Here is a 17081-nt window from a genome sequence, read left to right on the forward strand (position 1 = left end):
TACATCTACCAAACTCAAGATACTACAGAAAAGTTTTGCATTAAGCAATAGACACCTCGAAGACTGTTATAATAAACAAATTTGCTTTGTTTTATTATCAGTGCCAGAGATGCTATTCAATTTCCCACAGGACCATCACTCATGGGAGAAAGCTGGCATACAGAAACCTGCACTAGCATAGTCCATACTTCAGGCAGAACACGTATTAGCTTGCTTCACATTTGTAATAATGCAATCAAGTGACTTCTAAGTCAGATGTGGGCATATATAAGTATGCCCTGAATTTTGAGAAAAAAATACGTGACCACCAGCAGCACCTGGAAGAAGATATCCTTGAACTGCCTCTATGGCCCTGACTCCCAAATGACTTATCAGTCTCAAAGCACACAAAGCCATGTCCACACTTGTGTATGTGTGGACAACCCGGAGCACTGGTTAAACACCAAAAAAAAAACAAAACCCACAAACAAAAAAACAAAACAACCCCAAAACAAAAAAAAAACACCCCAAAGCATTTTTTTTGGGCTGTAAAGGCCAGAGCTTGATAATTTCTTTGAAGAATTCCAGCCATTGCCTGAAACAGGAGGAAAAACAACTGGCAACTGCCTAATTTGGAATAGAATACTAAAAGAGGGACAGCAAGTCTTTTATCACCTGCTTATTTGGGGTTGATAAACTGACTAGATTCAGAGGTAATGCCATCTTAAAAGTTTCTTTAGTATCAGTCCATGAATGCAAATGAAACCTATGGATTTTTTGCAAATCCCAACAGAAGACAAATCAACACTTTCAGTCCCAATTTACTAATGTCCTTTACTAGACTTGAATAAACCACTTTTTATGGAGAGACTCCCCTAGTAACACACAAGTTAATAGCAAATGATTTTTAGTTTCTCATTTTCAAGAACAGTGACTTAATCATGACAAAGAATGAGCTCCTTAGAAAGGCATTTAAGGTCCTTAAATGCCATTCTTAAAGTTCAGCATCACTAATTAACACACTGAAAATGTCACAAAAGATGAGACCAAGATAGTTATGCATTTCAAGATTTTATAAGTAACCACAGGAGTTCCATCCCATCTCAGTATATGTAGTCCTGCTAATAAATTGAAATTTTATTTTCAGGTTTAGGACTTTTTATTGAAGTGTGAAGATTAGGACTTAATTACATTCAATTATGATAGTGCTGAAATGCTACTAGAATTACAATATTAAGAGACATTTGCATTTATCTGAAGAAAAAAATCCTCTGAGGTATCAAAAACCAAAAAGGCTGACCCTAGTCCCTGCCTGTGCAAGACAATCTAAAGACCAGTAAAATTTCAGGTACCAACTGTTCACTGTTGCCAACAGATTAGATTTTATATGTCAAAAATGTACATGCCATATTCAAAATACAACAATTTCAAAATATTTTATTAAAAGTAGCATACAAAAGATTTTGAAGGCTGTTTCTCAATTGTTTATTTCTAAACATTAATGAAAAAGTAGTGGTTCACTTCCAAGAACCTCCACGATACAGTTATGTACCTTAAGAGCCTTTTGTTTTTCTAATCATTGCTTCCATCATATCCCACTGCTCTTTGGTGACCTAATAAAAGAAAAGAGCATTTTTTTGGAATTCCATATAATAATTACATATCTGAGTGTCTAAATGTAAAATAGAAAGGAAATAATTACCCTTTTCAAATCATTGAATTCTCCTGCCATAGAAACATATTCTCCACCGTCCATTCTAATAACCTAGAAAAAGCATAAACACTGTATTTAATAATAGTGGGTTTTCTGTAGTTTTCCCTTCCTATGAAACTAATTTTTACTGATTTGGGTGAGCAAACCCCATGCTCAAAAATATCAATTCAATTATTTTCAAAAGTTTTTTTTAAAGGTACTAACATGCACTATAATTAAAAGGTGAATAACCCTTGAAAAGGATTTCAAAGTAAGATGTTTTTCTTCATTTCTGAAAGCAATGCTTTAAAAAACATCAGCAAAACCAACACCATCATCGGGTTAATTGTATAAACAAGATCAACCAAAACTCACTGCTCCATTAACCCAGCTTGCATAGTCACTGCAGAAATAGGCAGCAAGATTTGCAATTTCTTCTACAGTTCCCAGACGACCACAGGGAATCCTCTCAATCATTTTCTTCTCAAATGCACCTGTTGGGTCAAGACGACTAAAAGCACCCTGAGAATTAAGAGAAACATTAAAGACTATAACTACATCAGAAAATAAAATCTAACAGAATTTTGACTCCACACACACAATATGGAAGTTAATGTTTGTGAGTAAGCTGTCTACACCCTCTTTGTCAGTAGCATAAAAAAGTAGGGAGTAGGGAAAACAATTTAGCCCTGTTGCACTGATACAGTTTTACTGAGGACAATAAGCTGAAAATCAACACCTCTGGGATACTCACACACCTCCTATCCGTGAAAAACATAAGGGATTAATGATCTTTTTTTCTCAAAAACTCTTGGTAAACATTTGAAGAAATAAGGAAGATTCAAAACTGCTGCATGGACAGGGGAGAGGAAGAAGGGGAGAAGAGGAGCAGGAAAGTGCTCAGAAATAAATTATATATGACAGAATAAGTAAAATGGAAAAGAAAAAATCAAGTTCAGTTAAACTGCAGCAACTGGTACAACTAAAGTAAGTCACTGGAAGTTTTAGTATTTGAGTAGCTGAAAAGGCATGTGAATTAGAAGGGTTTATATTGTTCTTCCTGGCTCCTCCACAAGGAAACCACCTCCTCATGTAGTATCAGAAATGTAATTGTAACATTTATGTTGTTACTTAAGAGTTAAAGTACACTGTAATTTATATAATAATGGCTGTAGTCATGCCATTTAAGTCTTCTATTGCCATGTTTTTAAAAGCCAGTTTATAAACTTAACCCTATTGAGCTTGTATGCCTTTTTCTTTTCCCATCCTGGCTTACAACAGTATTTTTTAAATAAATGGATAAGTCTCTAAGGCAGGAAAAACCTTGATTTTGCAATATGCTCTCTTAAGTAAAGCCTTTTTATGCTTTCAGGGAAATTCTAACTTGGAAGCAGTATGACAAATACAGCACTTTGTTAAGAACACACAGTACCTCAAGTGTTATACAGTATTTGTTTAAATAAGAAACATTCACAAGAGACAGTAATATTGACATTTAAAGCACTTAACTTGCCAAAAATTATGAGAACCTATAAACCAAAGAGATCTCACTATGTGATATAGTGGATGCCAAACATTTATATGGATTCAAAAAGGAATGAGACAAAATAACAGAAGAACAGAATCTACCAAGATAACCACAATATGAAGAGAGGCTGACGACACAAAGAAAAAATGTCATTCAATGTTTTTCTTCTACTCTTGCCTAAAAATCCACAACATGCATGTCCTGGAGGACTTTTGGTCTGATCTTGTAATGTTATTTCAACATTCCTATAACCCTGCTGATTCTGCACTCGTTTTTCTTTACAGTCAAATGAGTTATAACCAAGTTGTACACTACAGCATCTAAAACTGCTGAGAGGGAAAAAGGAAAAAAAAGACAAAAGACAAAAGAAAACAAACAAACAAAAAGCAGCTCTACACCCCTATCCCGAAAACAACAGTAAAACCAACTGTGAAACATTTGACAGGTAGTAGCGACACCATTATTATCTGTTACTGCTCATAATTCTAATGATTTGATTCAATGGGAAATGGATCCTCCTCTCTCCTCCTGTAGGATTGCTTTCTTTATTCTTCCTGTTCCAGCTGGTCTGGTTTACTTCCTTGAACTCTCCAGTCCTCCTTTTCACTCACATCAAAGTTTCTCATTTCCTTGCCAACTTAGTTTTTCTAGTTTTGAGATTTTCAACAAAACTAGTGAGATTCTGTTCTCATATATCTAAAAGAGATTCTGAGATTTTGGAATTGATGGGATATTTTGTTTAAAAATTAGAGGAGTTCAGGCAGAAACAGGCACTTTACTCCAACAAGTGTAAAAGTTCACTTCACTTTACAAACTAGGCACAAACAGTAGGCAAGAATCAGTAAGTATTTTGATATATAAATTTTTTAATACACTTTAAAAAGCTGAGTTTATATTAATTGTAGCAGAAGAGGCACTGGCAGGTTTCAGAAGTTCAAAAAGTACAAAAAATGTGAATGGGAAGTGTGTTCAATATTCCAGCACAGTCTTGACTACCAAGGAAATCATACTTTAACAGCTATAGAAAAGGTTAGACTATCTTAAAAGGTAAGTCGGTACTACAAAGCATATTCCAGGCTGAGTTTCACTTCATGCTATGTACCTTTGTTTTTATTGGACCTGGTTGAATCACATTGAATCTCATGCCATATCTACCCCATTCAGCCGCAAGAGACCTAAAAATTCATTAACAGAATGCATCAATATTTTAAACACAATATTTTAATAATGCTATTCAGAAAAATCAACATTATAACTTTCCTGAAACAAGTCTTTCTACTTAAGGGTTTTTCTTGTTCTTAACAAAAACATGTCAGAGAAGAAAAAAACCAAAACAATGCATTCATGAACAGAGGAATATTGACTCAATAGATGCATCACAGACAGAGCAGCATTAAGGAGCAATTCTTGCTCCCTTGCAAAGGACAGATGATTTCAGCATCTAAACTCCTTGACAAAGAACTGTTAGGCCACCTTCTTTCTCTGGAAATGTAGACTATCCCACAAGTATACAATTCCAACATTTTCAACATAGCTCTCACTTTACATGTTTTGAAATAACACAAAACAGAAGATACATTCTAAAATAAGACCACTTAAATAATTTTGCTTTATGGTATTTTCTCTGCATAACAAGTATTTGGGGTAGATGATTTACCACGGTGAATCAATTAGATGAGTCATATAGTCTCTGAAAAGTAAACATTTCAGTTACAGCTCTATAGAATAGAAATCAAGACCACTACTTGGACCCTCACTTTTTTCTAGATAAAGAATTCCAGCTACTATAATGCTGCCAAACTGTTCAATTTCTTCTGCTAAAGTGCAGAGGAAGATCTATGTGCTATGAAGGACTAGTCTGAAGTTAATGAGAGGAATCCATTTGTTTGCTGAGTAACATGAATGCATTACATGATACTGTTCTGAATTAAGGATACCTGCAGATCTTAATTTAAAATAGTGATAGGAAGCAAATTCCTTGATGAAACTAAGCAGAGGTGAGGCCACAGTATACTGCACCCAAATACAATCACATTTTTTCCTGAGACAGAACATGGAAGGCACTACAGACCTCAAACAGTTCCCCTAATAACAGTCTCTTAAGTGCTGGTTCACCTATGAGAATGCAAGAGAAACTGAATACAAAAACTCTTTAAAACTGGAACTTTGGAACTGGAACTTTTTGCTATTGCCAAAAGTAGTAGTTCTACTTGTCTTTATCCTGGCCTTGTGATAAAAACCATCATAACAGTAACAGTTAGTAATTTATTTTGTAAGAAGCTTTCAGCATACGAAAATACTGCTAAGATACTGGACCCTGGAAGGATCTCTCATGGTACAGCAGAATAGGAGGATTTTATCAACTAGCTCCACGTTTATAAACCAATTACTATATCTCAAGTATGTGAAAGCCAGAACACGTATATTGCTGTATTACTCACTTGCTCATTGCTTCTACACCAGCTTTGGCAGAGGCACTCGGCAACACAAATCCTGAACCACTCTCAGCATAAATGGTTGTAATAGCCAGGAATGCTGCTCCTACAAGTTGCAAACACGTTTAAAAGAAAATCCCACACCAAACAAATGAAAAAATACATGAAGATAAAGCTCCGAACTTAAGGCAAAAGCACCACTAGTGGCACAGAAGTTTGTAGCTCAAGTGTTAGGGATGCTATTTCACTCTGGGTTGTGAAAACACATTTTAGCAATATAATCTTGGAAGTTTTTGTTTTCAAGCCTCTTTATTTCAGTTCCCTCTTTTGAATGACTGTTAAGAGTTGTTCCAGGTAAGTGTAAATAGTTATTGACTAGGCTCCAAAGATCTAAACCCTCACACTTCTACTGATAAGGAATTTAATGCACAAATCAGTCTAACTGGAGTGAAGGACTGAGATCTTACAGTGTTTTTTAAGAAGCTACACTAGTCTAGTTGTCAGTAACCAGGCATTTTGCCCTAACTTCATCAATTCCTGAGTGGGGAAAAAAAGAAATAAAAAAATCAGCATTAACCATTATGTTTGGCATAATCTTAAAATGACACAGTTGAGGGCTTGAATTAAAGTTTATACAGGAAATAATTAATTTTTAAAGAGATTTTCAGCAGTTTTTTCTGCGGTAGAGCCTACTATGAAGTTAACCTGCATAACTTTCTCCATTATTGTCACAAGAACTCTGTTATAAAAAGACTACTTTCTATTATATGCTGTATTTTATAACATATACAGCAAAAAACATTCTAGAAAATAATGGAAACTACAAGCGTATATTTAATCTTTCTTTCACAGAAACTTGCAAATTCCAACTGTCTGGTTAATGACTAGCAGGAGCTTACTGTAACTAGGAAATGGAGGACAAAGAATGACAGTTCACTTCTTATGTCACAGTAACTAAAATAACTGTTCTACTTACTGTATTTTAAAAATAATTTCATTAGAATAGCTACCCAGGGGATATTTCTAAACCAATATACAGTACTGGTAAGATTGTATGTAAAGCAGAGACTCGGGTAAAAAATTACCATTAAGTTACATGAGAGAAATTAAAGAGAATCATAAACAATCACTGATTGAAATGCCAGCAGATATCCAGAAACATGGTCCCTGCTTATAAAAACACAGTCTACATTAAGAGACTTTCAAAAGAAAAATCAACACAGGCGAAAAAACACAGAACAACACTAAATCTAGAGGTGATTGTAAATTATACATTTCATAGAATCAAACCACACATTTTGTAAAACACAGGTTGAGTAGAGGTGAGTTAGGTGAACTTAATACAGAAGCAAGAGTAACTGATACATTTACAGCTCTGAGGTTTAAAGGACACTTTCATTCATACTCAACTTCTATTTGTAAAGCCTATATTTATAAAATGGACAATAACTGGGCTATTAACTTCTCCCATTTAGTAAAAATAAGTAACACACTAGCAGATAAAAATACCTTTTAAATACCAGCACAAACTTGGAGTCTAAAAGCAGAAAAGTTTATTAATTACTACATTAGATTAAATGCAGGTCATGCCACATGTGTCAATGTTTTAGAAACTGTCAGATTCTTAGTACTCTCACAGACTGCTCTAAAATATTTGCATAAGATAGCACCACCATCACATCAGAAACAAGCAAGTGAAAAGAAAATTAAGGTGGAGAATAAGAGGACAAAAAGGTACACTTGATTTACTTGCAAAAACATGTCTTAAAGAAAGCCTTAAATAAAAAGTCTTACTTACAGATGGAATCCCTTAAAAAGAAGGCATGCAAGTAATAGCAAAATAAATTCACATGTTTTGGAAACTTAAGAAGTGAAAGAAGAGAGACAATGTGAAGGTGAATGACTTCTGAATTTTACCAAATTTGAGGATGGAAGGAAAGTAGTTTTTCATTCAACAACAGCAAAGCCATATTTCACATTACTATATAGGGACACTTCATACACCTGGAAGGTCATAAGGCAAACTATTAAAATGATCTGCTCTAATTATATTGTAAGTCAGAGTTGCGGATGGGTTTTTAATGTGGGAATTTCAGCATTAGAATGGTGGAATTATTTTTTCATGTGCTGCTAAGATATACTAACAAAAACAGTTACAGACCTACGAAAATATCATTACCTTTATATTGTTATAATTAAATAGTATAAACTTATTGAGTACTTTTTTGAGAGAAGTTTTGAAGAAATTCAGCTAATTCAGGTATTAGAGAAATACAGTGCAAATACAAACGATTATTTCAACACTGGTTGTACCCAGGAAACAGGATTCAGAAGTGAGGGCACATGGAGAACCATAATATACCTACTGCTTTAAAATGAATTTGAGATTATATCATTCTGATCAAAAAATAAACAGAATTTTTCCATTTATAACTGGAAAATAATATAAAATTAAAGCAGTTATTTATATATAATCTATGACATAACATAGAAGGGCATATATTATCTTTCCCTTAAAGACAATAATCGAGTTAAGTAAATCTTTGGCTAAATAGTATATAAAAGAACTGTCACATTTTTAAGGTACAGCTATGATATTGGATTAAACTCTTAGGTAGTCTAGAAGTAAGAACTGTAACTGGGAAAATAAAATCTAACACTGATTTCAAGTTTGAAATTATTTTTCTAATTATTTCAAAGGCAATACTCTCTAGTACTATTACTCAAATAGCACAGTTGTAAATTTTACTTATTTAAGTGTAGGAGGAAAATTCAAAGGGATATCCTGACTTGCTGTTCATTTAAATAAATGTCCCATGTTCAGCTGCTCAACACAGACAGAGAAGACTGAAAAGAAATACCAGCACTCGTTTTACAAAAGCCTTATTTTTTTTAATTTTAAAAACGTTTTACAACGAGAACTCTGCAATCCCGTCTTTATATTCAACCTCATGGCCTCTGGGTCCAATTGTAAGGCCTGATGCCGCAATGAAATAATTGTTGGCCAGATATACTGTGTGATACTTAAGTACAGCTTTCACTGAAAGTGAAGTTCCTTTCTAGAAGAACATTAAAAACTGTATTTCTTTTCCAACTACTGTAATAATAGTAAGGCAGGGAAAACAAGTGATATGTCACAATGCTTATCTGAAGATACCTTTTTGTGCTTTAATGAGCTCCTTTCCAATTTCCAGAGTTACAAAAGCAGTACCATTAAGCACAATATCAGTTATCGTTCTCCATGCATTAGCAGAAAGTCGTTCAGAAGGAGAAATAAAGTTTCCAGCTGCATTGTTTATCACAACCTGAAACACATGTAAGAAAACTTGAGAGTTAACTAAAAAGAACTTTTCCTCAGACAAAAGAAAAAAATTTACAAGCAACTTTTTAGTGTTTCCAGGTATGAAAGTAAAAACATCCTCATCAAATGAGGTATGGGCTGTGGAGGAGAGAGGAAATAATTCATCTGAAATTTTAACATCTGCAGCATAGATATGTATCATTAACAGAAAATGAGCTGTATTTCCAGACTACTGTAGTCACTAGTCTAGTACTGAGGAACTGTAAATGTAGAGGGTGACTTAAGTTGATATTTTCCATAGTGTCTCAAGTGCATCCTAACAGAAAAGTTTGTCCCCACCAAGTTCCAATGTCACATGTATTTAATATAACAGATACATAGGAATAAAAGCAGAAGTTCAGGCAACCTGGCAACTAAAGTCTGGATTAGCTGACTGTTGCATAACAGCAAATCAAATTGGTCATGACAATGAGATTATGATACAGTGTACTGCAAGCAACTGCTACAAAACCTTCACAGAATAGATGTACACCTCTCCCTTGCTGCAATTCTATAAACATTAACTAGGCAGAGGATACTTTGACTTTAGCATCTGCTTAGCCCTCCTAGCCAGTAAGTGGACAACATTTTTTTAAGGGGACTAAGCATCACATAAGCAGTTTTTAAACCAAAATTTATGTGGCTGGACATTGCATATTTAGGAATGTAATGTGCTGAAGCAATAAAATGGTGTATTACTTAAGGAATGCACCTCAATTCATGTAGGTTTGCACATAAAACAAAGTCCTGAAGAACTTCCAGGTTAAATGAAAATATTAGAATTTTCAGTAACAAAACAGAGTGTGACACATACTACATGAATATAAAACTAGTAATACACAAGAGTCGTAAATTACCCATATGGATAGAAAAAAAGAATTTAAAGGCCTTCCTGGAATATGAACAAAAAAAAATCCAAACATCTCAAGATATTGAGGTTACTTGAATTACTGAATAAATACAGCAAAGATACAATAACAAATATGGGAACTAAGGGACTGCACCATAAGATCTTTGAGATATACAGGACTGCAAAATAATCCATGACAAAGAATTATTGCTTTCTAATTGAGAGTAATGGTCTTGGGGACAGAATGAACAACTCAAAGCTAGGAGGACCATCGTACTGCCATTAACTTCTATGTTTGAGATCTCACCTCACATGCACAGTGGCAGGGAGTTAAAGTCCAGCTTGCAGTACTCATGAACTTATGTCTGCCACTAAGAGAAAAACTGGACAAAAAGAACTGAATATTCAATTTACTCTGCAGTATATCTTAAACACAGAGAATATGTGAAATTAAAGAGAAAGGAAATGCTTGTAAAATAGTCATGGGAAGTAAACTACTGGTGTACTAAAAAGGTAATATAAAGGAAGAAATCTCCTCTCTTTCTGCATACACTTAAAATACACTGGAGATCATGATATGTTTTGGCCAAAACCAGCATTTTGCAGTAGTCAAAATAAAAACTGTAGTATCTTGTCTACAAATCAGGACCGTGAGCTGCCTTATTTCTAGAACTGTTATAACAGAGGAAAGAAATAGTTTCTCCACTTTTTACTATACTTAGTAGTTTCTCTGCCACATCTACAGGAAGCTCCTGGTGAATGCAAATGTTCTACAATATACATACAACAATTTTAAATCTACAGTAAACGGATTTAAATCTGACTATCCTTTACAATGCTGTTAACATCATCACCATACTTTCTATCAGCTAGTAGGATGAAAGTTGTGATCTCACAATCAAATAAAAATTCGGTGCCTATCATTGTTGGACCCCATCAGATCACTCTTCTCCCAGTCTGATGTAAAGAGTTCTTTGTTTTTTGCCCAACTGTTAAAAAACGGACGCTTAGCTTGACTGAAGACTTGATTCCTGATTTTACAAGAAATTAGACTTCAAGTTCGAACCCTTCTCATGTGTATTAAAATAAACTAAGCAAGGAGCAAAGAAGATGTTTATGACGACTTCCATTTCTAATCTATGAGACACTCTGTTAATAAGCAACAGGAGTAATTCAGTGAACACAGGTCACTTTTCAGAAAGATTTAAGGGCAATATTCTGTTGACTTAATCAATTCAAAGAATCCCATCAGAATTGTCCTACTGTTAAAAGAACATGAGAAAATGTTAGTCGGCAGAGTAAGGATAGCAATGTTTTGTCTATCTGGTCTCTAAGTATTTTAAGAACCAGAGGAACAGAGTGTCCAGTCTAACTATGAACGTTACCTTTACCTTGAACTACTGCCACTGTTCTGTATAGTGTCTCTGTCATAGTAATTTTCATCATACCTACTACGCAGAGCATTCTCAGTAACAAAGAGAGAAGTTCTTTCCTTTCCCTAGAACACTTACATCAGGATGTCCTGCCACTTGGATTGCCTCGGCAACAGCATTCTTAACTGAAACTGGATCTCTCACATCACACTGGATGGCATGAACCTATATAATAATGGAAAGGCAGTTGTAAGACTGGAAAATTATGCCACACATAAACCAAGTCCACAGAAGCACATAAATGCAAAACAATTCTATAAACACATAAAGCACCATAAGTAATATATTCACAATTCTGTAAAAATTTACCTTATTCCCTGTTTTAGAAGAAATTTCTTCTGCTGTTGCTTTCAAAACATCAAGCTTCCTAGAAATAAGTAGACAATATCCCTTATTTCAGTTAATGCAATTACCATTCAGATTAATAAATTCTTATTATTTTCTGAGCAAATATGAGCTATTACTTAAAATGTGTTTGTGCATATGCACGTTGATTTTCCCTGAAAACTGAGCTTTAAGATTAAAACTGTGTTTAGACACTTAACCTCCTGAAAGAAAACTTTAAATCCAAGAATTTCTGGTTAGTGCTACTTCAAAGCAATTCAGAAGTGACTACAGTAAGAGAGTATTTAAAGATAATTACATGTCACAAGCTAGAAAAAATATTTTCTTTCATAATGGATAATCTCCATACACAGTGTTAGCTGCTACTCTACTAGCACTAATAAGAGACATATATATTGAGATTTAAAACCAACTAAACCACTGTTTGGATGAACGTCACAACATTTCTGTTTATTTTGATTAAAAATTAGGTTGTTTTTCTAGACTTTACTGCAGTGCTACTTAAAAGAGCTGTAGAAAGATCATCTTCATCAAGGGAAAATCCAGGCTCTTGTTTAAGTCAGAAGAGGAATGGCTTTAATTCTTTATTGCAATTCAAATCTGTATCAAGAACACCTATAATAACACATTAAAAATGTTCAATTGTGCCCACTGCAATTTTCTGTTCTCTTTAAGGCTTTAGCTGAATTTATATCTAATATTCAGGGTTGTTTATTTTGCTGTGACATATCATGTAAATGTGTTTAGTTTACTTCTTCGTACTGAATTGTACAGAGTAGAGATATGAAGATGGATCTGCAAGTTTCTAGAATCTAAAATATGACATTAAAACTTGAAAATGCACTCAAGTAGAATAAATAGAATAAATTTTTCCAGTTTATGAAGAACAAAACAGATCTGTTCAGCATTCGGTACTAAATGAAAGCTCTAAAACATTTTCATTAATATTTACCGGCTTGCTATAACACACTTGGCACCTAAACTGGACAAAGCTGTTGTCATCCCTTTGCCAATCCCAGTACCTCCACCAGTTATAAAGGCCACTTTCCCTTGGAAGGTATTTGGTGGCAACATCACTTTTTGAAGAGGTGAAAAGAATGCAGTTTGCGATGCACCACTGTCTTGATGCAGCACATTTGGCCCACGGCTGAAAAACTGAAAAAATAAAGAGGAAAGGTATGTTTTTATTCCTTTTTGTATACAGGACTGTTACACAAGATCCGAGTTGTGGATGCTGTGTAGAACAAAATTTAGAAAGTAAAGCTTGAACTAAAGCTAGAACTATCACAAAAGTAAAGCAGTGCAGTAAGTTCTACAGCATTTATATCAAGTGTGTGTACTTTGGGGATTCTTTCTGGAACTTGGACTCTTCAGCTATGTGCAACAGCTTGTCACAAAAACTATAAAAAAAGGAAACCAAATGTGACTCTAAGGAACACAAGCAGACAAAAAGGAAAACCTGAAGAACATCACATTTTTCTGAAATAATACAATTCTTCAGATCAGACCTGCTACTAAAAAAACTGTAAAGTTTGTAAAATACCGATTTTTTTTTTAATTCTACAATGAAAGGAATATTTGCATACTTTGACAGAGTATCAGAATATCACTAAGCCTCCAGGAAACGAGAGTGTGAAGGTTCTCTTTTGGGACTTTCTTACTCCCCTTCTCATCCCTCTTCAGGAGAAAAGCTCCCTCTAAAGAACCTCAGCTGAAGGTAGACACTGCAAATCATGCAATTGGACTCTCTCTTCCTTCAGGATATGGAGATAATCCCTACACAGTACAGAGACATCCTTATCAGGTGCTCTCTTACGTGACAGACACAGCCCACTGGTCCTGCTCACCTACAGAAACCATGCAAGCAGCTTTTCTTCTGCTCCAGGGAGGAAGATTAGGAGACAGGCCATAGTAGGGGCAGGCAGAAGTCTGCACCAAGACTAATAAAATACTGTAATGATATCCAGCAGCCAGTGAAGCTGGTATAATTCAGCAATCTTTTCATAAGACTGCTATCGTCTCATTACTAGCTTGCACAAGGGGCTTCTATGACAGGATCCTCTCAATTTAATCATTCCACTATTTAAGGCTGAGGTTTTAAATTAAGCCTCAGGTGTAAACAGAGATATAAAAAAGCCAGGAAACTGTTTAAACAAAAACAACAATCCCCCACTCCCCAACAAACACCCAAATCACAGACAAATCAAAAAACAACCATCATCCCAGGAGGTGGAATTATGCAATTACTGCAGAAAAGAGTCTCAGAAACACAAAAGCAAGCACTGTGCCCAGGGAGAACTCACTAGAAATGGCCTCCAGCAACCCCCATGCAATCACAGAATGGTTTGGATTGGAAAGGAAATTAAAGATTATCTAGTTCTAAAACTCCTGTAATAGGCAGACACCTCTCATTAGACCAGGCTGCCCAAGAGCTCTATTCAACCTGACCTCGAACACTTCTAGAGCTGGGGCATCCACTTTTCCTGGTAACCTGTTCATATCTAATCTAAACCTACTGTTGCAGTTTGAATCCCTTCCCTCGTAAAAAGTCCTTCTCCAGATTTCTTGCAGGCTCCCTTCAGGCACTGGAAGGCTGCAATAAGGTCACCGCGGTTAGAAGTCAACCACGCCACTGCTTGCACAACATTCAAACCACGTTACCTACATGGTACTGCATAGCTCTGGTATTGGGGGCAAAGGGCGACCCACAGCCCGCACTGAAGGGAGCCACGGGAGCTGCGCGGCAGGCGGGCGGCCTGTCCCGGGGGCTCCGGCACAGGGCCGGGAGCTGAAGAGAACTGAGGGGCGTCCCCACTCTCAGCGGGTGTCCTGGCTGTCTCCCCAAGCCCTGCAGCCGGAGCCGCCCCTCGACACCGCCCGGTCGACAACGAGAGAGCTCTCCCCGCGGCTGTGAGCGGGGTCCGTGCGGCGGCGGCAGGACCGTCCGCAGGGACCCGGCGTGCCTTGTGACGGTACACCGGGGTACCCGGGGAGCAGACGGCGGGGCACCCCCGAGGCGCCGCCCGGCCGCCCCAGCAGCGCAGGGAGCGCCTTACCCGCCCGGCGCCGCAGCAGCTCCCGCTGCGTACCCCGCGCAGCCACAGCCGCGCCGCCATCGCCATCCTCCCGCGGCGCTCTGCGCATGCGCCGTGGGGGCGGCGCCGCCGCTGCCTGAGCCGCGGAGCGCCGGGAGCCGACCGGGCCGCAGTAGAGGTCGGGCCCGCCAGGCTCGGGGCTCGGCCTGACCCCCCTGGGCGGGGTGCTACACGTGTGGAAGCGCTGAACGTGTGTTTAAGAAAGTATGTTCATTGATTGACCTTTGTATAGTTTCAAGCTTGGGCAGTCCCGTGGTGTAATAGAGAGCACTCCGGACTCCGAATCCCAAGGTCCTGAGTTCGAGTCTCAGTGGGGACCGTCGGACCGTCCCCTGGCAGTTCAATGCCTCCCTGCCTTCCCATCCCGTCAGATCTCGGATGCTCAGCAGGGTCAGCCCCGCTTAGTGTACCGGGTGCTGTAAACAGTCCTGAGGACTTCACTGTCACTGTCCAAGCTCGCTCGGCCGTGGCAAATGGACCTCAGGACTTAAACGGTGGGGCCAGTTCTGTGCACGCTGTGCCTCACCTCAAAAATCCACTGCGCGGGCTGGAAGGGCACACCCACGTGGGGAGAGCCCTTCCCAAATCTTCATTCGGCCAAGTCTGACCATACATACAAGAGGCAGCACAGCTGTCTGGTAGTTGGGATTTCAAATACGGTGGGTAACACAGGGCCTGATTTGGGATGAGGTTGTTACAAATATATTTGTAAATCTAACTGTGGAAGTAGTTATGCTAAGGTTTACGGGGTTTAACTGGGCCTGTGGTGAGGTAACTTGAAACAATAGTGGGGGCCCAGAAACTATTGGGATCTTGCTAGGAACAGCAGGACAATAATTAAAGCGATTAGTGAAGTAAATAGAACCTGAGGAAGAAAACAAACTGTTGCTTAAAGATAAGATTAGAATCAACATATGTAAAAGGTTTGGTGATGGGGGCCTAATTAACCAGAATCCTGTGTTAGACGAGCGTGGTAGATTTTTAACCCTTGGAGACGGACATCAATTGTATACATATAACCTATGTAACTGATTTATGAACGAGACCGTGTGTCTTTGTGCACGTACAACGCTGTAGAAAAAGTATAAAAGCTGTCTTCGAGAACGGCTCGTTGGAATCCTGGCTTAGGACAATAGTCCCCAGGTTTCCCGGGCCCAGCAAATAAAGCACCGCATAAACTGATACTCTGTCGGTTTGTGTTTCTGTGAACGGGCAACAAGGTTGTGCAACCACAGGTCACTCCCAGGCAGCAGCAGCATAGAGGCTCCCTGCTGACCCCACTGCACACACCAGCACTGGCTGCCTGCTGCGAAACAAACTTACCAGAAAGATCAAGATTCCTTATTGTTTTTAATGGTCTCTTCTGTGCGGCGTGGAGAGAAAGGGAGAAGGTTTCTCTGCTATCCCCTTTGTTCCATGGGGGCACAGAAGGGAGGGAGACACAAAAGTTCCAGGAAGTTGCAAAGCAGAGAATCATCTGTTTATTAAAAAAAACACAAGGTAATGTACAGTCCTGGGGGCGGTCCCTAGGTTTGGCAGGATTGGGTGAAAACTGAGGAAAAGGCAGGGTCAAAGGTCCCTTAACCAATAGAACTGGGACAGGAGCAGGGCTGGCTGGGACCCTGGCCTGCCCCACCCCCACCCCCCCCGCCCCAGCCACGAGGAATTACAGAACAGAAAAGGGAGAAGGGCCGAGGAGCCCTCACCAGAGCACCTGGGTGGGGACAAACACTGCCCCATAGCTGGCCCATCAACAGAACAAAAGGCCTCTGGGCGACACAAGAGAACTGGACAACGACCCATCACAACTGAAATGCAGGCAGGGTAACAGAACAGAAACTGCTTTTTAAAACTTCAGCTGAGTCTCTGAGTTGTTTAAGGTGTTTGTCCAGTGCTGGTTTTGGAATTCATTTCAGCATCTTCCTACAATTCCTCATTTCAAATTCAGCACTGTCCATGGAGTTCAGAAAAGACCTGAGCAGTCTGTGAACACTAGGCCTTATTCAGCGACAGAGGATTATGTTGAGATAACAAGACATTTATCTGTGTTGAGCACATAGAGTGGCTGATCGGAAAATAATGACTGACTGATACCTACCCATTTGCACAACCTGGGTAATAAAGCAGAGAAACCTGCAGTCTTATCTTCCCGTAAGGAATGAGAGGGCAAGGGGGAGGGGAAGTAGCATCGTAGCTCTAAGAACATAGAGATTTAATAAAGACCCGATCGCGGGGGTACTGGGAATACGGGAGGTACCGGGCGCGGAGCGGAGACACCCCGATCCCAGAGACACGTCGATCCCGGAGCTGCGCATGCGCGCGCAGGGCGGTGGCTGCAGCGGTTCCGCGGCCCCGGTAGGCGGTGCCCTCACCCCGCCCCCCC

At 38.5% G+C, this 17081-nt stretch overlaps 1 protein-coding gene across 2 annotated transcripts; it reads right to left on the reverse strand.

Moving 5' to 3' along the window:
• Positions 1-1389: 1389 nt before the first annotated feature.
• On the reverse strand, positions 1390-14765 carry DECR1 (2,4-dienoyl-CoA reductase 1). 2 transcript variants are annotated; one of them, XM_071554204.1, is made up of 10 exons: positions 14660-14765; positions 12556-12758; positions 11568-11625; positions 11337-11423; positions 8793-8940; positions 5642-5741; positions 4303-4375; positions 2048-2194; positions 1682-1744; positions 1390-1592 (listed from the first exon to the last, which is right to left on the reverse strand). In XM_071554204.1, the coding sequence occupies exons 1-10, from the start codon at positions 14723-14725 to the stop codon at positions 1533-1535; spliced, it is 1005 nt and encodes a 334-aa protein (XP_071410305.1). In that variant the 5' UTR covers positions 14726-14765; the 3' UTR covers positions 1390-1532. The 2 variants fall into 2 exon arrangements, with proteins under 2 accessions (XP_071410305.1, XP_071410306.1); XM_071554205.1 differs by having other exon boundaries at positions 14693-14734.
• Between the last annotated feature and the right edge of the window lie 2316 nt (positions 14766-17081).

This window comes from Pithys albifrons, chromosome 4, assembly GCF_047495875.1.
Source record: "Pithys albifrons albifrons isolate INPA30051 chromosome 4, PitAlb_v1, whole genome shotgun sequence".
Classification (NCBI taxonomy): domain Eukaryota; kingdom Metazoa; phylum Chordata; class Aves; order Passeriformes; family Thamnophilidae; genus Pithys; species Pithys albifrons.